This window comes from Rhineura floridana, chromosome 2 (genome assembly GCF_030035675.1).
Source record: "Rhineura floridana isolate rRhiFlo1 chromosome 2, rRhiFlo1.hap2, whole genome shotgun sequence".
NCBI lineage: Eukaryota > Metazoa > Chordata > Lepidosauria > Squamata > Rhineuridae > Rhineura > Rhineura floridana.
The window spans coordinates 54368302-54392109 of NC_084481.1; the positions used below are offsets into that span (position 1 = coordinate 54368302).

Consider the following 23808-nt stretch of genomic DNA (forward strand, 5'->3'; position numbering starts at 1 on the left):
TTTTGGCAACATAAGAATTGGCAATCACATAATGAGTTCTCTATTAGTATACACTTAACAAGTAACTGGATGCCATTCTGTGAAAATGGAAAATGTTGTACCTGGGAACACGGGACAAAAAACCCCTATCCCAACACGCAAGGGTGTGCCACGGACCTTGCAATAAGCGCATATCTATGCAGAACACATACTAACACCCCAACACACATTTTGTTAATCACATATAAATGTTTGACCATTTTCTACTTTTCCCATTTGGTCACTTCCATAATGACACCATCACCTGTAAAAGTCTAGTGGAATTGATCATATTTTTACATCTCCCCATCCTATGCATAGATTGATTTTTTAAAACTATGTTTTGAACAGTTTTACAAACCTATATTACATTAACTAGTAAATGGCTTGCCCTACATTATCCAGAAAAAGAAATTCCATCTTAAAAAACAAAGCAGTTCAGATTCCTAAGATGACTTTAAAGTGATGCCCTCCAATTCAGAGTCGCCATGGTATCAACTGTACATGACTCCAGTTAAAGACACAAAATGTCTCTTTCCTACAGACAGTTATGGGAAGTTAGCTAGTTTGGAAAAGAACCAAGTATGCTTTGGCTTTGCAGTGGACCTAATTTATCATCATTTGGACATTCCAGTGGTTAGCTAAACCAAGAAAGCAGAACAACTGGCACTTTATACTGTCAAGCAAAGTGAAGCTCCATATGCACTGCCAAAGTTATAGGCTTGCCCTACATACCAATAAGCAATTTTCACATTTAGCCATTTGCTCTCCGATAACAACAGATTTAAATAAATATCAGTTCTCCATTACTGATACTCAAATCACAGCAATTAGGAAGTCTCAGAATAGTTCTGTATTTGGCAAGAATTTTTTTTAAAAATCACAATCAACTCTTCAGAAGAAATTCTGAAGGATGCAAGATACCATATTTATTTCCTTTACAAGAGGAATATTATGCTACGGTTTTATTGAAAAAAACACAAACAAAACATTTGGCCGACAGGAATTTTGCAAACAATTGACGATCACTATCTAATGTGCTCCCAAGACTTTTTAAAGATCTTGTTAAGTAAAGCATTTTAGAAATACTATAATGAGTATCTTTCTAGCAATTGTTAGTTTTTTTGCCCCTAGCAATCAAAAGAACCCTGTTGTTAGAAAGAATTTTCAACTATCCTATCAGTAAAATACAAAGTCTTTTGCCACACAGGAAAGTTTTCTTTCCCAAATATATTACTGAAATGCTGCTTTGCCAACTGCCACATGGCAGAAAGAAATGGGAAAAGAGCAGCAAATACCACACAAATAGTCATGGAAATTCCTCAAGCTTGAAGCTATTTGAGAATAATTTGCATTAGTGTCACAGAAAACTGGTTTATGTACCAAACAGTGTGTCATTTAATGCTCCACAACTAACAGAGTTGGACCCACAACACATGTTGCACAGATTTTGCGTTGTTGCCCAAAATAAATTTAAGTTGCCTGCCATTTTGTAATTTTTCAGATTAGGTTTCAAAAAACCTCTGGGATAAGAATTTGGCCTAATATCGGCACGTCTGTGCTGGTAAGGAGTTGGGTGTCAGCCATCTTGGCTGCTATCCATGGTTTTAGAGTTAAAGCTAAAGTATAACATTTAGGTACCGAAAGATTTGGATTCAGCGGGTTGAAAAACAAATTTCCCTCAAATAGCCTCAAAACATGGAAATCTCTGAGTAAATTTGAGTCCCCTTCTTCCAGCTTCATAACTTAACAGTTTTAGAGACACTTACTTCAGATCCAAATTAATCTCCAGAAATACCACCAGTGGCTATTGGCCACATATACACAAAGAGGAGTAAATGAAGGGAGCCATCGTTGCATAGGACACAAATTTATGATACCACCATTAGTATCACTGGCCATTACTCAGCATTAAGTAGGGAAACATTTCTTCATAAGGGTTAGTATTAATTTTGATAATACTACAGATGGTATAGCAGTAGTGGCAACTGTTTGTGAATTGAGAGCTAGTCTGAGACTGAACTGCAAACTATGGAGTCCCCTGTACAACTCTCACCAATGAACTCATTAAGTAACCTTCCACTAACTGTTTTCTCTCAGCTCTGCCCTCATCTGCAATCTGGAGATAGTAGTAACCTACCCATAAAAAGTTATTGCAAGGATCACTGAGATAATATATATGAAATGCTTTAAACATTTGACATGTACAAAAGTAAATGCTAAGAATCATTATAATTTATTCCATGCTAATAATTTGCCACTAATCATATGCAAACACTTTTGGCTGTGGAAATTTTTCAAATGTGGTTTTTACTATCTGTTTTGAAGTGGCTGCCACTACAGCTAAACTACTGGATGCTCTGTCATAAATACATTCACAGCAGAATTTAACAAGACTAGTGTTGTGTTGGTGTAACAAAAAAACACAGAAGTGGCTGGGATAAAAATTCTCTGCGCAGATAAGGCTGCCTCTCCCTTTCCCTCTGGCAAGACATAAAAAACAGGAAGTGATGTATCATAAAAAAAAATATCACAATGATTTAGAAAAAGAATTAAACCAGCATATAAAATGACGTTTTTTTGTTTTGTTTCTATTCTCTGTCTAAGGGTACTTGAAATCTACAAACATAGTCAAAGCACTAGTCAAATAAGAATCACAGGAGCTGGAAGAGGCCTCAAAATTGTCTAACCGAGACAGCCAGTGTGGTGTAATGATCAGAGTACAGTAGGGCCCCACTTCTCGGCGGCCTGCTTTTCAGCATTCGGCTAATACGGTGGTTTTCAATTAGAGTAAGGCCCCACTCATACGGCGCTTGTTCAGCTTTTACCGTGTTTTTCGGGCGTCAGGCACCATTTTACTGACGGCGTTCCGCTTTTCAGCAGGTTTCGCTTTTCAGCAGGGGTCTGGAACGTAACCCGCCATATGAGTGGGGTCCTACTGTATAGGACTAGGACCTGGAAGACCAGGGTTCAAATGCCCACTAGCCATGAAGCCTGCTGGGTGACCTTGGGCCAGGTACAGTCTCTCAGCCTAATCTACCTCACAGAGTTGTTGTGAGGATAAACTGAAGAGAGGAGGAAAACCATGTACACCACCTTGAGCTCCTTGGAGGAAAGGTGGGGTGTAAATATGATTATTTTAAAAACATGATAATAATCCAAACTGTGTGCCACAAGTACAGAGGAAGACTAAGAAAGGTGGACAAGGCTAGGGATGCCTATAGGACAAGAAGCGCACGTCCAAATCACAAAAGCAAATGAGATTTTCTTCACCACCGAAAAGCAAATTATTACTTTTAGATCAGGCCTTGAATGAAGGAGAATCCACCAGTTCTCAGACTGCAAGACTGACTAACTTCAACATCCCTCCCCTTTTCAAATGCTGTCCCAAAAGGTTTTTCCACCCTTTTCTGGGCAGCTCTGTCACACCCATTCCTCTTAATTGTTAAGAGACAAATCAACCAAGGCAGAAACATGTCATCTGAGCCTTGCACTCTGTTTTTACTTCTTTCTCATAGTTACAGATGACATGCACTTGATGAAACCTGTGAAAAATTGTTTGTGTGACTGTGTGGCAAAACAAAGTTTCTGTCTCCCATATTTACACATGCACACACTCAAAGCCACTGTTCCTGCATTAATGCAATAGAGTACTCAAGGTTATGGGGGGGGGTAAATGTACCCATTTCCCCATCTGCCAAAACAATTCTTTCATCTTCTCATTTTAAAACAGTCTCACTGAAAAGTCTCGTTTCAAAACAGCATTGCCACTTAACATTTCATTTCTTTGGACATCCAAATGAAATCTCCCCAACTGCTGCCATCTTGGGCTTCTCCAAATGTCTGTTTTCCAGAATAGTGATGAGCACCATCTCAAGCCTGTCCCCAAGTTGTAAGAACAGTCCAACCCCGCAGCCACCAATGTTTAACTCTGAAGCTTTTCTCTCAGGTATTAAGGCCCTGTCCCAGACTTGCGACTGAGAGTGCATACTTAATAACAAGAGGAAAGCCACTCTGCGTGTGCTCAGACACCTTCTTCATTAATTCTTTACAAATTTAAATGCTGAAGTCTGACTAGAATGAAGCCAAGCTGCCAACCTCTCATATAATGATCTGTGACGCGGCTTTTTGCTACACAAGGTATCACTTCTTGTGTCCAAGAATGCAAATCCGTATTCACACACAAACGAATGTATCCCATCATGTACAATTAACACACACGTCTATTTTTCAAAAAATAAAGCAAAAGGACACATCTGTGTCTATCACTCTCCACTAGATCCGCAGGTTTCCTATAGAGAAACGTGTGAAGCGACCCTCACAGTCCCATCTATGAGCGCCAAGAACACTCCACTTCAGACATTACGAACTCCTTCCTTGCCTTTCAAAAACCACACATTTCTCAGATCGCCGAGTCTATGTTATACCCTGTGGAGACTGGGGCACTTCCGACTCCTCCTTGGTCCCGAGGGGCAGGCAGGCTCCATGCCCCTACACCTCCCCTAAGGCCCTTGGAAACCCCATCGCCTATGCCAGCCCTCTGTGCCCAGTACAACCGCCCTAGGCACGGCCCCAGAACGCCCTCCCCACCTCAGCAAATACCACATTGCGCATAAGGTCCCCACCCCCCGCGCCCCTAATGCCGAGGAGAAAGCGTGCAGCAGGGAGCCGAGGCTCCCCCGTAAAACATGCCCATGCATATTCCCTAGACAGAAACTTCGTCTCATACTTTGTTTCCTTTGCCAGCTTCCCTAATGAGTCTCTGCTAAACCGGCAGATACAGGGCGGGCGCAGGTGGGGTTGCACCCCTGTACCTCCCCCTCCCCCTTACCGCTTGGCTGGGAGTCCAGCGCCTCAAAGGCGCTTCAGGGTCTCTCGGTGTGTGCCCCGAGCGGGACTCTTCCAGCGGCGCCAGCCAGGCACTGCAAGCAGGATGAGCTCATTGGAAGCAGGCTGCAATAGTCCCCGCCTACCGCATTTCTCCCCCCAGGACGCCTTTCCCTGAACAGCCAGGCTCACGCTGGGGGATGGGAAGGAGCTCCCAGGTTGCAATTGATGTCTCAGTTTCGCCCCCACCGTGTCTGGTCTGGACGGCTGGGCTGGACTAAGCCTCCTAAGCGCAAAGCCAAGCCCCACTGGGCGCGGCCAACTCACCGTGGCAACCCCCTTCCTTTTCTTCTCGGTTCCTGCCCGCAGCTTCGTCCCGCCCGCCCCTGGAGTGGCCAAAGTTCCTGTTGCTTGGAAAGAGGCAAAACCATCTGGGACCAATTAGCGGGAAGGGGCTCAGCAGGACTGCAGGGCAAGCCAGGCTGAGAGACCCGGCCTTGGGCATTCCCTCCCCCTTTTCAATGCAAGCCTGAAGTCAAGGGGCCATGACGTTCAAATGGATAGGAGAGCTGCGTGGAGTCAACTGACTGAAGGGGGGAATTAGAGTTGTCATGTCTTGCTGACTAGTGCTTAATATATGTTGTTTGCATGACGGCTACTTATATTTTTGTCCCTTCTGCTTTCCGTGCTAAAAGAAATCAGTTCGTGTACGGTCTGTTGCAACAGCGTTCTCTCTTGAATCTGTGCTGTAGGTTGTTACCTGTCTTACTGGTGGTGCGTGTTGCAACCGGTAACGTGGCTTGCATGCTATATAAGCTGCTGTAGTATGTGTTAAGAGTTCATTGCTTGAGTCAGTCACAGGGTGTTTACCTGAGGGGTTTACAGTATCACAGGACTGTAATCGTTGGGATTTAAAAGCTAAGGAGACTTAAAAGGGTTTATTGATATATAACATGATAATAAAATCTTTCTTTGGTGAAAGAAAAATCTTCAAACGTTGTCATAACCTTTTAAAAACTGTTGTCTGTTTTCAGGTGACTGATGGCTGTTGGAGTTCTTCTCAGGCTGCCATTCTATGCAGGGTTACTTGGAAGTACGTAGTCTTTAACTCAGTGACACTTATTTTGAGTACATATGTATGGACTCTGTTATTTCCCTGTTTTTAGAGTAGACACTTGTTGAAATACTTGTGACTGCAACCTTGCACATCTTTAAAGTGAACAGTGTTATTGACAAATTATGTTTTCCTTTAATTCTGCCTGGAAGCATGTGTTGTTTTGGAAGAGGTAAACTCGCTCATTGGGTTGCATCCACCTAAGTCATACTGGGAATAAACCCAATGAAACAAATTGACTTAAGTTAAAACTTCATTGATTTCCATGGGTCTGCACCGAGTATGAATAAGGCTGAAAACCTCACTGATGGGAGTAAGCCCCACTGAATTCAATAGGACTTACTTCTGAGTTGATATAGTTCGATTATGTGATTAGTCAGATACAATCCATCTATCATTTGCAGAATTCAATTTTTTGTAATTTATTTATGTCTTCTGATTAATGGAACACTCATCATTTATAACAGGAATAGGAACAGTACTACAGTCTCAGTATTTGTTGAAGGTTTCAAAGCCATACTAGATGTCAAAACTAATTTCTGTGATACCAAGTCATACACATTTCAAATAGCCTAAGCACCCTGAAGGACTGTACCTTTAAAATAAAACTATTATCCAAAACGCCCATAAAAATTCTAGCAGGAAAACTGACCACTCCCTCAGATTCAACTACTTCTTTCCCCCAGCCCCCAATAATTTTATAATAGTTCTGAATGCAGCTCTAAAACCAGTCCTATCCACATTTAATTTGGAAGTAAGGCCCCCTGGGTTTAGTAAGACTCATTCCTAAGTAAGTGTGTATAGTTTAGCCGCACAAAACTCATAGGCATGCAGTTCTGAAGTCTCAGGCATACTGAGCAGTAAAAACTAAATGTTAACTTATTGACAGTACATTTTACAATTCCATTGCCACAATTTGCCAACGAATATTTAAAGATATAAAAGCTTGTTCCTGGGCTTGATCTCTTTGTCACACTTTAGTGTAACCTGATAGGCCCAAGCACTCCTTAGAACTCTTTACAGTGGGAACATTATTAACTCTGCTCTCAGTAATGGCTCACTTATGCAGGCACTTCTTCATCTAATACTTCTTTTCACAGGGAATCGTTACACCCCATCCTATGTGCTGCTGTTGAATGGTCCCTTAATGCTGGAACATGCAGCAGCAATGTCGGCATTAATCTGTACACTGCTGTGCCAGTGGCTGTACTTCTGACTATAATGGACAAAGTTGGTGCAATTTGCCTCCCCCCCCAATTATTTTTAATGAAGCTGCCACTATGGTTTTTCCAGTGAGACTTAAACTCTAAAATCTGTTAATGGCTAAGAACCCTTTTTACTCCTAGTCATTCTAATAGAGTAATCTGTACAATTACTGTACCTATAAGGCCATCAAGTCCAACTCCCTGCTCAATGCAGGAATCGTAAAACATGTTTGTTCATTTGTTCGTTTTATTGGATTTATATCCCGCCCTTTCTCCCAGCAGGAGCCCAACAGGTGGCTGTCCAGCTGCCTCTTGAATTCCTCTAGTGTTGGAGAACCCATCACCTCCCTTGGTAATTGGCTCCATTGTCATACTGTTCTAACAGGAGGTATTTCCTGAAGTTTAGCCAAAATCTGGCCTCCTATAACTTGAGCCCATGATTCAGTGTCCTGCACTCTGGGATGATCGAGAAGAGACCCTGGCCCTCCTCTGTGTGACAATCTCTCAAGTACTTGAAGAATGTTATCATATCCCCCCTCAGTTTTCTCTTCTCAAGGTTAAACATGTCCAGTTCTTTTAGCTTCTCCTAAATAGAGATGTGAAGGCCCAGGAAATAACCTGAAAAATTCAGGAAAAAACAGCTTTTTTCTGTTTTTTTCTGAAGCCTTTTTTGTTTTTTTCTGAAAAATTGAAAAAATGAAGAAAAAATGGATTATGGAATGTTTTATTTTAGCAATCAATCTGTAAAAAGTGCTAATACTGCATTTTTTCAATTTTTCTGAAAATTTCCATTTTTTTCTGAAAAAAACTGAGGGGGAAACGGTTTTTTCCATGGCTTCAAAATTTCTGGAAATTTTACATCTCTGCTCCTAAAGCTTTGTTTCCAGTCCCCTGATCATCTTTGTTGCCCTCCTCTGAACCCGTTCCAGTTTGTCATTATCCATTGTCGTGTCCAGAACATAAATCAACATAGATCACTAAGTAAGTCCAATTTCCATTTCTGTATCGTGTGTAGAGACAGGGATCAAGCTCACTCTGCCTGAAATCTTCCCTAATAAGGCAATATTAATATGTCACAGGAATATTCAGGAGAATATACAAATCTGCAATAAAAACTATCATCAATAGAGAAATACTTCAGTGTCATTCACCTACTGGCAGTTGTCAAAATTGTTAAGGTTCTGCCGCATCACCTGGAAATATGAAACTTAGTTCAACAAACTCTGATTATAGGAAATTAATGAAAAGGGGACTACTTTTTTTAAACTCTTTGCCTTGAAACCTAGGACATGAAGTAATCTCATTATAGTAACAGGCACTCGAACATAGAAAAATCCAAGAGACTGAATGTTGGAGCTGTAAGAGTTCCAAACTAGCCTTGACTGATAGGGATCTGCAGTGGCAGCCAGGAGTGTAAGCCTGAAATAGACAAGCCACACATTTTTGGAAAGGAGGGCATTTCCATTGGCAGTGAATGTTTGCAGAATTCAAGTTACATTTATTAGTAAAATATTTTGTTTTTATTATTGCATTTATACCAAGGAGCACAAGGTGGCATACATGTTTCTCTCCCTCTCTTATTTTATCCTCACAAAAACCCTGTGAGGTAGGTTAGACTGAGAGGCAGTGACTGGCCCAAGGTCACCCAGTAAGCTTCATGGCTAGTGGGGATTTGAATCCTGGTCTCCTGAGTCATAGTCTGCCACTCTAACCACTTTACCACACTGGATCTCTTATAATATATGTTAGAACCTAGGAAGCTGCTTTCACTGATTCAAACCATTGGCTCATCTCATTCAGTATTGCCTATACTAATTAGCAGCAGCTCTCCAGGTTTTCAAACAGGGAGTTGAAGGGATTGAATTGGGAATTTGCTGCATGCAAAGCATGTGCTGTTATATTCTTGTTTTTATTGGCTGTAAACCATTTTGGTACTCTCTGGAGTGAAAGTCGGTAAACAAATAGTTTTATAAATAAAAAAATAAACAAGTACAGTCCAAACAGCGGTTTAGACTCGAGACTCCAATAGTATCAAATTAAGTGTCCGTTTATAAGATCATTTACCGTGGAAAGATAACTCACACTAACTTCTGATTTGCTTTCATATTCCCAGGGTTACTCAGGTTGGAGTGAATTGAAGAAGGCAAGATTAGAAGCTTCTGACTCATTCCCTTTCATCCTGCACTAATAGATCATGATGTAAACAAAAGAAGAACTGTTATCTTTGGATGGGAGAGTTTACAGTCTGCAAACCTATGAGGACCCAACAGAGTGAAATACTTAGGAATTTCTTGTTCATGTAATCAGTGAGTGGTTATCTCAGGATAACCATGAGATAGCAAGTACTTTCATGTGAAAAGGGTTTTTCAACAGAGTTTGGATTAATCTATCAAAAGCACCATCCATAAAAGTATAATTTGTTTCTCTGTTGTCTGAGTGATCAAGATGATGTCCAGATTTTCTTGCATTTTACTGTACAGATTTTGTCTCTGACACCTGAGACTTGTTAATAACAGTGTTTCAAATCCAGCAGACTGATCAGGGAAGAACCTGTAGCCAGCTCTCAATAATGAGAGTCTTCGTAGGTGTCTAAATAAATGAGGCTCGGGGCACTGTCAGTATACAACACATCAATTAGATTTAGATCCACAAGAAAGTAAGGAATCTGGATATTTTTAGCTATAAATGGATTCTGCCTGCCTCTACAATTTTGATGACATCAAGGGGAGGGGAAAATGTTTGCTGTTTTCAGTAGCTTCCTCCTGGGAGGAGTCAAATCCACAGCTGTTCTTTCATTTAGGATTTTCCCCTACTCCCCCTCTTCTACTGATTTATTCAGATAATTTGTCTGAGCCCTAAGGTTTTCTGAGCTTTCTTTAATGGGAGTTATGTCTGCTGTCAGATTCTCAAATTTCCCTTGCAAGGATTGAAAGTTTTGAGAGATCTGTTCAAGTTATCAGCAGCCATAGTTTAAGCTAGGAATGACAGCAGCAAAAGGCAGCTCCAGCTTTGGGAATTTAGAAATATCCCCCTCTTCTTTTCCCCTCCTTCCTAGCAACATCTTTGTTCCTGGCCATTTATTTTCACTGGTTACCACTATGGTGTCTGGTTACACAGTGTAGCTGCACTTTTAGTTGCAGGCCCTTGTTAGGATTATTTCAATTAGAACTGACAGTTCAAATGAACTCCTCTTCTTGTGCTACAAAGTCTTGCAGAACCTCATTTTGTTTGGTATAAGAGGTTGTGGTTGCTTTAAGTGATTGCAACTAATGGCAAATTATTTTCAATTTCAATCTAGCATAAGCAATATTCCCTATAGGGTTTTTTTTAGGGTATTAGTAGAGGGCATGCCATATAACTTTAGAACAATGGAGCTTTCAGAAGATACAGCTGCTTTTTGGAGCATGTTTGCACAGAAACTTCCCACGCTCCCTGCTTCAGTTCCTTAATACACAGTTGAAAATATGGGAAACAGTAGGACTGGACACTTTGGGGAGGCAAAGTATTGGTGATCTTTCTGCCACACAGTCTCATCCATCAATCTTGACCCTGTGAGTTTGCACCATTACCTTGCAGACTAGTTCTAGGGAATGAGACCTAGAGAAAGATAATCTTGAAGAATTGTAGTTCTATACTATCCCAAGACATACCTGAAATGGAGCCTAAATGTCTGCCATAACCCCACTGCTTTAAAAAGTCTTGTTGTACCATTAAGATACGAGTTCCTATGCACTCTCATGATGCCACCTGATGCAGCCCTGCAACATCCCTTACATCTTTAGTAGACAGATATTCATATGACAAATTGCCGTGAATTATGGCAGAACGTATCACAACTGGCAGATTACAAACAAACATCACATTTTCACTACATGAATACAGGAAAAGCCAAGTACCAACTCTTTCACTTGTGTGGAAATCACCTAAATGGAATTCACTCAAACATCATTTGTATAGACAATTGGGGATCATCATCAAATCTCTCATTCTCAGCTCTTTGGTAGGGCAGAGAATCCTACTGCTGCTCTCCTGCTGCTGCAAGCTTCTCAACCAGAGAGATCAGCAGTAGGAGGAGCAGAAACACAGCAATTGGGAGCCTCTTTATACTAGTGTGGCCTGTAGCGCAGCCTCTACTACTTTCCTTTGTCCTTGTAATCCATGAAGCAGCTGAGTGGATAGTTCCACAGCAGGAGATGGAGGTGGAATTACTGAACAGCCTCATGAATCACAGGTCTTGGGTTTGCTAGGTAATTCCAGCTGCTGTGTTTAACTTCTGGGGCCTCCAGCTGCCCTGAGCCAAACAGTGACAGTGAGAGCACTTTATGGCTTGGTGACTATGCAAGCAGTAGGATGTATCCACCCCATGTCAGAATTCGACAAAGTGGTGAAAAGACATTAGCTGCTCTAGCAATCTCCTGGTCCCTCTGCGCTGGAAACCAGGAGTGAATCAGCTGGATTTAACTTCAGGCATCAACTGTCTTGGATTAGCCCAGCCCTGCATTTAGCTAATAGGTTTTCATTTAGATAATGTGAAGAGGTGGTCTTGGATCTGTGCTACTAAGTACACAAAAACAGATGCTTGATTTGATGATAAAATTAATTCTGGGAATGGGCAGTTGTTTCTTAAGGAAGTAAGAAATTGTTTCAGATATATGCCGTTCCTACCATATGACTTCCTCATGAGTGAATAGTTAGCAAGAGAAGGGTATTTTAAATCACTTCCAAAGACAATTATGCTAGGGAGTTTAATATTTCACTTAATCTTTTCTTTTGCTTTCCTTCTGGATTGTTTATTTGTTTACCTTTCTATGGTTCCTATTCTTGATCTGCACACTCCCCTCTGCTTATTTTCAGTAGGTCTAGGAACATAGGAAGCTGTCTCATACTGAATCAAGACCTTTGGTCCATTGAAGTTGAACACAGTATTGTTTACACTGGTCCCTTAACAACCAGGTGCCTGCTAGTTCAAAACATCTAGAGGGCACCAGATTGGCGGCAGCTGATCTACACTGACTGGCAGTGGCTCTTCAGGGTTTCAGATGCATCTCATAAGAACAGCCTGCTGAATCAGGCCAGTGGCCCATCTAGTCCAGTGTCCTCATAGTGGCCAGCCAGATGCCTATGGGAAGCCTGCATGCAGGACCTGAGCACAACAGCACTCTCCCTTCCTGTAGTGTCCAGCAATTGGTATTTGGGAGCATACCGCCTCCGACTGTGGAGGCAGAGCATAGCCATCACAACAACCCTATCTGAAGATGCTAGAGAAAGAAACTGGCACCTTCTGCTATCCCTGGTCATTTTACAAATACATGGAGAGAGGTGGGTGTGTCAGTAAAGTGAAATATAGCAGTATCCTGACCATTTTGTATGGCCACTTGAACTGCTGAACAACGCTACAGCAAACAGGCTGCAGCTAAATGCTATATGCTGGACAACAGCAGCACACTGAAGAAACAAAAGTAACAAAACTCTGCCAGTTGCCACAGGAATAGATGCCATGGAGAAAAACTTAAGTTCATGTTGGTAACAATTTACCAACGCTCCATTTGGTATACTTTCACCATGAGCCAGGATCAGCCCAGCTGATTACATTAAGGAGAGTCAGGCCTTCAGATGACTTATTTTAAAGGGTGGGAAGTAGATATATGATATTGCTATTCACAAAACAGCTATGAATTCAGTGATTAGCGTGCATTCCTTATTTATCTTTTGCAGTTTTAAAAATTGAATGGATGAGAACAGGAACAGGTGGCGGAGGGTTGCTCCAGTTATGAAAAAAGCAGGAAGTGATGGGCAGTAAACTTTGGGAAAATAAAATAAAAGAAATGAAACATTATTATTTGGCTAACACAAGTGCAGCAATTCATGACAGCATGAAGTCAGTGGCACTGTGGCCAGAAAATGGGTGCATGTGAGGATGCTGCAGGAAATAAATCTTCCTTTGGCACTAAATATCAGAAAAAATTGAAAGCTTCAACCACAAGGAATTTGCCAGTTCCATCAAAGTAGATACCTATAATTAGAATCTGCTTTAATGTGCTGACTAATTATATAATAGTGTATGATAGGTGAGGCTGTTTCATATTTATCTGCACGGATTCCACAATATTTATTTATTTAAGCTATTTATATACAAGATCCTCCGTGGCGCAGAGTGGTAAGTGGCGGTAACGCAGCCGAAAGCTCTGCTCATGGCCGGAGTTCAATTCCAATGGAAGGAGGAAGTCGAATCTCCGGTAAAAGGGTCAAGGTCCACTCAGCCTTCCATCCATCCGTGGTCGGTAAAATGAGTACCCGGCATACGCTGGGGGGTAAAGAAAGGCCGGGGAAGGAACTGGCAATCCCAGATTAGCTGGGAGGGAATTCCACAGAATTAGACCCACAATGCTAATGCACAACTTTTGATGAAGATGAGCCATGCATATGAGCCATGGGCAACCACTCACAGAGTCTCTTCCAAAGATCTCGGTGATCAGGCAGAAATATAAGGGATCAGGTAGTCCCTAAAGTATCCAGGACGCAAGTTGTTAAGGTAGGGTTGCCAGGTCAGAAGCATCCCAAAACCTGAGATTGTAGGGGTGGGCCCAAGTGATGTCATGGGGTGGGCCTGAGTGATGTCATTAAGCATGATACATTAAGCATCAATCACAGTTGCTTGGAACGTACAATTAAAAAAAGTCTGACTGGAAATTAAGCTAGACATCTTAGCTAAAAGATGGAGCCTGGGTAAGGAACATTTAATCTAGCCTACTTGCTTTCAGCAAGAAGGGTTTAAGTGCCTTCAAGCCAGGCCAGTCACCAGAAGGCCACTGTAGGAAGAAAGGAGCCTAGTGTTGTGGAGATGTTAGATGGGAGCATTCGGGAGTAAAGATGGATGCTCCTGAAGGCTGCAATTCTAAACACACGTACTAAGGGACTAAGCCCCCATAGAACTCAACAGGACTTACTTCTGAGTAGATATAGTTTGGATTGTTCTGTTGGTAAAGCTTGACTAGGGATCCTCTGCAAAGACATCCATATCCAAGCAGGGTTGGCAACCCCCTGCCTGGAATGCCCTGCCCTTATCTTTTAATGTGGCTGCTCCGAACTTCTATACAGATTTGACCCTTCAGAAAGAGGTCTGAGAAATTAGTAAGAGTAAGAAGATTCTCTACCCTTTCTGTCTACCCTGTCAGCTTCTATAAACTCACTTTGACAGCCAACCCAATTCCAGTGAGTAATAATACTGTGATGCTTTCCTAAATGCAATACCATACCAAACACAAGATTCCTATGAGTAAGGCAGACAACTTAGTATCCCACAACCAGTCAGGATTCATAACCGAAAACCAAAACTAAAAAAATCTGTGCAGCCAGTCAGTTAACGCAGAATGCTGCGGCATGATTGCTGACATTAGTGAGATCCTATCAGCACATAATACCTCTGCTCTGAAATCTGCATTGGTTGCTGATTTGCTACCAGGCCAAGTTCAAGCTGTGCTTTCCATGTTATGGGTGCCACATAGTACTTGTTCTGCTCTTGTAAGAAATCAGTCCTGTAAAGTGGCAGCATTTTGGATACTGTGTTCATAGGTTTTTCGTGGTAAGAGGTATTCAGAGGTGGTTTACCATTGCCTTCCTCTGACTTTGGACACATAATGAGAAGACATGATTCACTAGAAAAGACAATGCAGAAAAACAGAAGGGAGTAGAAAAAGAGGAAGACCAAACAAGAGATGGATTGATTCCATAAAGGAAGCCACAGACCTGAACTTACAAGATCTGAGCAGGGTGGTTCATGACAGATGCTATTGGAGATCACTGATTCATAGGGTCGCCATAAGTCAAAATTGACGTGAAGGCACATAATAACAACAACGAAGTGGCAGCACCTACGCTTTGGAACTCCTTGCCTATTGACATTAGGCAGACGCCTCTTTTCAGCACCTACTAAAATCATTTTTGTTTAGGCAAGCCTATCCATGCATGTAGGAGCTATTGTGTTTTTAAATCTGTTTTTAACTCATTATTGGTTTTATTAATTTGAATGTTTTAATCCATGTCTTTAACTGTCTTTGCCAATAATGTTATTGTTTTAATTCTTTCTGTAAACCGCTTTGAGATTTTTTACAATAAAGCAGTCTATAACTGGTAAATAAATACATAAATAAATTTTGGAGTCACAGCTTTTAAAAATGTTTTTAAAGCTGTTTTGTTTTAATATATTTTAAAGTATGTTTTTATTATTTTTAAAGTGTTTTTAGTGCTTTTGTTTGCCGCCCTGGGCTCCTACAGAGAGGAAGGGAGGGATATAAATAAAAAAATAAATAAAAATAAACAAATAAACTTCATTCACCCAACCCAAAATTCAGAATCATGCCACTTTAAGCTGTTTTGCAACTGTTTATACTTTTTTATGGTTATTGGTTTTTTAAAGGGATTTATTTCTTCTTGTGAGCTGCCTTGGTTTCCAATTATCAACCCTACCTCACAGGGTTGTTGGAAAGGCTCCATACACACACACACACACTTGCAGGTGTAAAAATACACCCCATATAATAGTTTATTGTCAAACCAGTTGGTCATTGAAGAACATTTTTTTAAAAATCAGTATTAGTTTCCTACATAATAAAAACTGTGATACCTAGGTAAATCCTGCCTAATTGCTTTAAAATAGGATTGGAGGGGAAGAGAAAGATTTACAACACAAACACAAGTCTGTGCTATGTTTACTCAAAAGTCCCATTAATTTACAGCACAATCCTAACCATGTCTACTCAAAAGTAAGTCCTAATGTAGTTCAGCGGGGTTTACTCCAGGTACATGGAAAGCAAGTATTGGATTAAATACTTTCATATTTCATAGCCCAGGGTCTGATTCTTGCACACAAGAGAAAAAAAACTTTAAGCCATATTACTTATGCAAACTGCAAAATCTCAAAGCCACCATTTTCTGGCGTTGAAACTAAGCCTAGGCATGCCTGGATCAACAAGTCACAACCTGGCTTCATTTATTGGCTACAATCCTGAAAGAGCTTGAAAAAGTTACTTTTTTAAACTACAACTCCCATCAGCCTCAGCCAGCATGGCCACTGGATTGGGCTGTTGGGAGTTGTAGTTAGAGCTAGGAGCTGTTCTAAAGATCTGTAAAACAGATTTAACAGTCGCGCAGGGGGGCGGTTGATGTTTTTGTGTATATCTCGGGAACCAGATCACCTAGAAACTAATTTTTTTTTAATTGAAGCTGAGAGTCCAGAGATTAAGGGGTGCTAGCCACAGAGCTGGAGGGGCCCCCAAAAACCAAAGACTCCGGCCAGAAACCAGAGACCTGGTAACCCTATGTTAAGGGCCTTGTAATACAAGAACCTTGAACCTGGCCCCATAACTTTGGGGCCACCAGTGCAAGCTTTTAACCCCTGGTGTTATGGGCTGGAGCCTGGAGGTAGTCTGCCCCCATCAACAGTCTAGCTGCAGCATTTTGCACCAGCTGGAGCTTCTGGATCAGGTCCAAGGGAAGCCCCCACATAGAGTACATTGCAATAATCGAGACTGCCAGTGCATGAATCACCATGGCCAATAGGTGTTCTATCCACATAATACAGAGAGTCAAAGCAGAAAAACAACAAAAAATCCCCACAGTTTACTGATTCCTACTGAATTTAAATCTAATTTCATACATGATGGTGTTTACTCCAGCACGATTCACACAGTCAGTGGTGCAGTCAGGTAATTTCAGACTCTGGCCTTACTGGGTTTATGTTTACTCAGAAGTTAAGTCCCAATCCTGTACAGAGAAAGTACTCTTTATGGTGCTGGAAGCTGTTGTTGTGTTTCCTTTTATTGTTCATAGCCATTGGCCGTCACAAAGAAATATTAATACAAGAATTTCAAAAGAGGACAGTCGATACAGAGAATATATATAAGCATTTCGAGGTTAAAAATTACAAAAATTCAAGAGAAAGGAGCAAATGGAAGATTATATAAAATAATTTCAATTAAAATTGTCGGACCAAACAAAAAGTGCTAAAATCAGGATAAAATTGGGGCTTCTACTAAGTGTTTTTGATATCTAGTTCTTATTTTCCCTGCCGCTAGGGCGGATTTTGCCACTTGAGTGGTTACAAATATTGCCCACAAGTAAGTTGCATATCCAAGGGAGGTCTATTTGACAGGAGGTGGGGAATAGCCGAGAAAAGTTTCTGCCTTGGAGATTTATATAAGGGACAGCCTAGTAAATAATGAACAATATCTTCAACCACATCATTTTGGCAGATACAGAGCCTTTGATGGACTGGAACATTTGCATACCTCCCCTCCCTGAAAGCCGAGGGCATGGACTGCAAACGTAAGGCGGTAAAGGATTTTCTCAAAGATGGAACTGTAAGAAAAGAAAAGTATTTCTCCAGGCTGAAGGTAGTTTTATACAGGGGGAACCAGGTAGAGAAAGATGATTGGGTGGCTGCGTGGAGGTCCCATCTTTTAGAGTAGAAAAATATTCTTTCTTTGAGGAGCTGTTTCGCATTAGGAGAGGGGTGAGAAGGTAGAATTTCCGTGTTAATCCCATAAGCAGCCAGAATAGGTATAACTAAATTTATCCAGCAACCAAGGGATGGGGTCTGTAATTGTTCTAAAAGGCATTTCTTTGGGAGACAGGAGGCACTCACACACCAGCCTCAGCCAGTAGGTGGCAAGTGCAGCGTGAACAGAGGATTGTATAGAATAAAGCCCTGTTTCTGTTCTCAAAAGGAATGCAGGTGTAGCATGCGGTACAGCAAGAAGAGATCTCAAAAAAATATTCTGTGTTATCTCCAGAGTGGAGATATTTGTGTACCCCCAAATTTCAGCACCATAGAGGAGTTGCGGAACTACCTTTCGCCGAAACACCTCAACAGCAGGCGTAACCAGACCTCCCCCTTTGAACTTTGAAAAACGCAACAGCGATTGAACAGAATAGGAAGCTTTCAATTTGGCTGTAGCAAGATGAAGTTTCCATGCAAGTTGGGCATTAAATCCCAATCCCAAGTATTTGAAGCTACGTTGTTGTTCAATAAATTTGTCATTTAACTTCCACGCGTGAACTTTCTTTTTCTTCCCAAAAACTACCACTTTTGTTTTGGCATAATTGATTGATAAGTGCTCCTTAGCACAAAACTTACTTAAACTTCTTAGTAACTTCCGCATCCCAACTAATGTAATTGAAATCAAGGCTATATCATCCGCGTATAACAATGCCGAGAGCTTAACATCTAGAATGGAGGCTGGAAAATATTCTGGGCCACTCAATTCCTGAACAATATCGTTAATATAAAAATTAAAAAGAAACGGAGCCAGGAGGCACCCCTGTCGAACTCCTCTGGCAGTTGGAATAGATTCTGATAGTATACCATTTACTCCTATTTGAATACATCATTTGTATTAAGCATAATAATCTTCTATCAATGTTGGTGGCAGATAACTTCTGCCACAAACGGGCTCTATCAACCAAATTAAAGGCTGAAGTAAAATCCACAAAGGTGACGAATAACTCTTTTCTACCATTAAGTGAGTATTTTTGAATTAAATGATGTAAAATGAAACACTGATCTATTGTAGACTTTCCTTTAATGAACCTCGCCTGCTCTTCAGCAAGTATCGAATTTTTGGTTGCCCAGGTTTCCAATTTACCTTGCAAATATTTAGTGTACAATTTAGCAGTCACATCTAGGAAGGAAATCGGCCTGAAGTTTTTCGGGTCCGTCTTAGAACCCCTTTTATGAATAGGAACAACTATGCTTAAACCCCAACCCTGAGGGCATTTTCCATGATAGTTTATAAAGGAGAACATTTTAGCAAGAACTGGCAGCCACCAGTCCAGATTTGATTTAAACAGTCCCAATCCTGTACAGAGAAAGTACTCTTTATGGAGCTGAAAGCTATATATTTAAATATTTATAGATTTATTTAGTTACTGGCTCTCTTTAGATGGTAATGGACTGACCCAATTCTTGTGACTGTAATTTCTTTTAAACTGTTTTTAGTACTGTATTTTTAAATTGCTGTAACCCACCCTGGGAACTTATGGCGAAGAGTGAGTAAGAAATGGAAACCAAATAAATAGTAGTAGTTTTGCTTTGTTTACTTCAAAAGGTGATAATACAGCCCTGCTGCATTTCAGGGCCCTCCTGCACATTCTGCTGAGTTGGAACCTGGACCTTTGCCCCCAAATCCCACCCTGACAGCACCATGGCACAGAGCTCTTTGGATATATCCATAATCTCACATGCAACTAATATTATCAACTGCTAAGGGCTGCAGATGAAACTGCTGTTAGCAGCAGAGGAGTAAGGGCTGGTTATCCATGCATACCTCCAGCCACTAGGCCATGAGGCCCAGTAACATCTGCTGCCTCCTATTTTGCAGCAATGGCCACTGTTGCTACTGTGCACCAGGGTGGTGGTGAGGAAGAGAGCAGGCACAAGAGTCATGGCTACTGCCCCCTCACCACTAACCACCTGCTCACATGCCTTCTCCCACACTGTGGCAGAGAGCAATCAATCAAACAGCAGAGTAGAGAGGCTGCAGTCTCAGCTGCTGCCAACGCACACTTAATTGCCCTTGGTTGGTGCCAGGCATGGGGTCCACCATTTTGCTCTCCACATCATTGTGTTGTTCAATTATAATCATACATTGTCTTAGTTACAACCCTGTAAAGTAGGACAGTGGTAGTATTATCCTCATATTGTAGTCGGGGGCAAGCCTGAGATAGGGTGGCCATGGGTCCCACATTCAATTTGAAGGAGCCCTTTGTTTAAAGGGTAGTCTGGTTCAGGTTGCCATATTCCAGTTCCACAAATCTGGTCAGGCTAATTTGCATATTATGCAGATTGGTTGCTAATTATGCAACATAAACATATTAATGATTGCATTGTTCACTTGTTTTGTTTTTGTGCTTAATAATTATCACCAAAAACAGGGAGATGTGGGAAATCTTTTTTTAAAAAACTTACATTTTCTATCTTAAATGCCTAGACTCTAGTTTCCAACACTATGGAATATTTATTTATTAAGAGGATCTATATGCTGTATTTCCACAGTTTAAAAAAGAGCACAAGATACTTACAAACATAATAAAAACAGTTAAAAACAGCTACTATAAAAACATAATAAAACACAAATTAGAAACTAACATAAAAGTCAATGCAACAGCATAAAAATCCAGCATAAAACAAAAATCCAGCAAAGCATCAATTAAACGCAGTATCATGACTTAGAGGTTGTCTGTACCGACTCATATCGCAGGTTAGGTTCGAGATCCCCGCCAGAAAGTGAAAACTGCCAAAAAGCGGATCAGCTGTAGCGCGGGGGTCTGGAACCTAACCCACTGATTGCACCAGAGGAGGAGAAGATCTCACATACCAGAACAGGGAGAGGGGAAATGCAGCCTTCTCAAACTTGATGGAGACTCGAGTGCTGGCACTTCTTTAAAAAATAAAAATAAAACACACACAAAGACATGTTCATCCATCCCTGGGGACCAAATGAAGTAGGGTGATCTTTGGTGGGGACATGCCTGCCAGTCATTCTGAAGGATATGTATTAAAAAATACTTTTTAGCCTTTTCTAAATTGCTGAACGGAGTCTCTGCTCGGCAACAGAGTGAGTGAGGCTGCATTCCAATGCAACTTTACTTGGGAGTAAGCACCATTTAACAGGGTGGGGACACAGGGCAGTAAAAAGCAAATACTAATACCACAGCCTTTTTTACAGAGAGGTTTGCTTTTATATCTTGTATTTGTTCAGGGGAGAGAGTGTTTGGTGGATTCAAACCCCTTTATTTCATCCTCCATGATGGCAGGCAGATACTCCCATTGTATTCACCATTTTAAGACACATACCCTCAGACAAGAGGCAATTGAGATGAAGGCTGCGTCTCTTTGCTGACTCAACCAGGAAGTCTATGGATAAGGGGTGAAACTGCATGTGTTGATCAAGTGAGCATGTGCAGCTTCTGCATATGTAGCAGACAGGTGGACTCAAATCCTTGATTTTCCCAGGACAGCCGTGGCGTCCCTCATTGGCTAAGAACAATGGAAAGCAAGAATAGGCTGATTTCTCACAAAATGGACAGAAAACTGCCTGCACATTTTGCCTTGTATCTCTGGATCCACAAGGGCTAGAGACTTGCTTTATTTAAAGGATGAAAGCTGGGAATCCAGGCCACGTAATAGCCTAAAAGGGCACTGAGTAGCATGGACAGAATCCAGGTAAAATCTGGATAACCAGACAATATGGCAACCAATATGGTCTGGTCCAAGTCTGGTTGGAAAAAAAAATCAGCTCGGGGGGATCCCCCCCCGCTACAAGGCTATTGAGGGTTAGGGGGGCAATTTGAATTGGGGGCATGCTGCAACACATACACAAACAAAGGCAGCCTTGCCATTGCTGCAGCTCTAATTCAAGTCAGGACCCACCATGGTTGCTTTTAGCAAAAAAAAATATATATATTATTTGAGATACCTCTTGCATAACATTTAGTTTGGCTCATAGCCACTACATTAAGCCAGTTTAAATTGTTGGTATTCAAATACAAACAGATCCCATTTATTGGCTTTAGAAGCTCCTAAAAGTTACACTTTTGTAAGACACATGAGCTGGAGAGTGCACAAATAAAAGACAAATTCACTAATAGGCAAAAAAAACCTTGTGGTTTAAGAATGTACCTATAGCCAACAGATATTTATGTCAAACTTTAAAAAGCAGGGAAATTGAGCAGCTATAGTGAATATACTGGGGAGCAGGAGACCTGACCTCCTCTTTGAGATATTGTACTGCCCTACAAATTTATAAAAATGGAAACACAATTTGGGTTGGTTTTCACAGGTAAATCCACATCCTGTGTAGCTTGGAAGAATTTGGTAATATGTGCCTCTGAGCATATGATGAGTGGTGGCAGCACCTGCCATCTCCAAAGATGGAGAATTACATTTTTGTGTGTTTCTTGGTTTTCTTCTTACGTTGCTTCTTTCTTGTGTTGCTACTGTTTCTACAGAGAATCTAACCCAGAAAATTATATTTCTTTCATTCATCCTAGGAATCTGTCAATTTTATTTTTATTAATTTCAAAGCCTTTTTATTGGTCAGTGTCATATGATGGTGAAGACAGCCTTTTGTGTTTCAAACTGGAGGTTATGTTCTATTTCTATTTTGGGTTCATTAACAGTAGAATCTGAAACTGCACTTTGATATAAAATCAGACTGATTACAATACGTTGCTACTTAAGCAATGACTTTGGCTGTTAGAAAAAAACAAACTTGGCCTGCCCAAGATGCATGTTTTCAGCCTGCTATGCTTAAACCATTCCACTTAAGGAAATATGATTACGGTCAATTTAAAACATAGAGCACAACTAGAATTTTGCTAGAATATATTTCACCTTCAACTGTTTTATCTTGTGCAAACTGAGACACTCCTCATGTCCATTAGAAACTATCCTGCAGAATAGCCAGTGCCATTATTCCACAATTGTTTTTGGAGTTTTTTTTAGTGTTGCAAAGTGTTGCTGTACTTCACATATTCACAGAAACAAAAGCAAAAGAAAATGTTTTAGTAATGGAAACTTCACTAAAATTGAAGAGTAAATCAAACATATTTAAAGCGACTATCTGAACTCTATCAATTGTCAATATTGCTGCTTCCTCCATGCTAAAACAAGATCAGCATAGCTCATCTCTTGTTTTTGTTATTTGGGCTGATTGCAGGTATTACCACCACTCACCATATGCTCAGAGGCACATGTTACCAAATTCTTCCAAGCTACACAGCAAGTGGATTGGACTGTGAAACACCAACCCAATTGTGTTTGCATTTTGACGAATTTGTAGGGCAGTACAATATCTCAGAAAGGAGGTCAGGTTTCCTGCTCCCCTGGTGCATTCACTATAGCTGCCCAATTTCCCTGCTTTTTAAAGTTTGATAGAAATAGCTATGGGCTATAGGTATTTTCTTAAACCGCAAGGTTTTTTGCCTATTAGTTATTTTCTCTGCTTTTTAATCTGGGACATAAGAAATGGGATCCTGTGCAAGTTTGCTGAGAATGGATTGATCATTTGCATGCTTATTGAGATTAATGGGATTTACTTCCCTGCAATCATGCTTAGGATAGGTGAAACTGACCACAGGGGATGGGGGGGAGGAGGAAGCGCAGGGGTAGGGGAGGAGGAGGGAGGGGAGGAGGCAGAAGGGGGAGGGGAGGAGGACGGCAGGTTTGATCATTTGCATGTTTATTGAGTCCAGTGGGATTTACTCCTGTGCAATCATGCTTAAGACAGGTAAAACTGACCATGGGGGAGGAGAAGAGGGGATTGAGGAGGAGGGGAAAGGAGGGGATTGGAAGGGGATGGGGAGTGAGGGGCAAAGGAGGAGAAGGGAAGGGACAGGAGGGAAGGGATAGGAGGGAGGAGGATGGGAGGGCAGGTTTTATAATTTGCATGCTTTTTGAGTTCAGTGGGGTATACTCCTGTGCAATCATGCTTAGGATAGGTGAAACTGACCTGGGGGAAGGGAGGGGAGGAGGGAGGGAGGGAGGGGGAGGAGATTGGATGGGTGGGCACTGGGCAGAAGGGAAGCCCCTTTCCTTTCCAAAAGGAAAACATTGGGAACAGTATCAGGGTTTCCCCCACTTTTTTA

General features: G+C 41.2%; 1 protein-coding gene and 1 long non-coding RNA gene across 9 annotated transcripts in view; one reads left to right on the forward strand and one right to left on the reverse strand.

Moving 5' to 3' along the window:
* TANC1 (tetratricopeptide repeat, ankyrin repeat and coiled-coil containing 1) overlaps positions 1-5371 on the reverse strand; it is a 183083-nt gene extending 177712 nt beyond the window's left edge. For 2 of the 5 annotated variants that reach the window (XM_061608706.1, XM_061608702.1), the window contains exon 1: positions 5173-5371. In XM_061608706.1, coding sequence (XP_061464690.1) covers positions 5173-5350 — 178 coding nt within the window. In that variant the 5' untranslated portion in view covers positions 5351-5371. The other 3 variants (XM_061608703.1, XM_061608704.1, XM_061608705.1) reach the window with 2 other exon arrangements.
* LOC133376489 (uncharacterized) lies at positions 4928-10267 on the forward strand. Of its 4 annotated transcripts, none has more exons than XR_009760498.1 (3): positions 4928-5669; positions 5880-5938; positions 9278-10267. It is a non-coding gene; the product is annotated as an uncharacterized LOC133376489 (long non-coding RNA). The 4 variants fall into 4 exon arrangements; XR_009760497.1 differs by having other exon boundaries at positions 4931-5635; XR_009760495.1 differs by having other exon boundaries at positions 4938-5619.
* The last annotated feature ends 13541 nt before the right edge of the window (positions 10268-23808 follow it).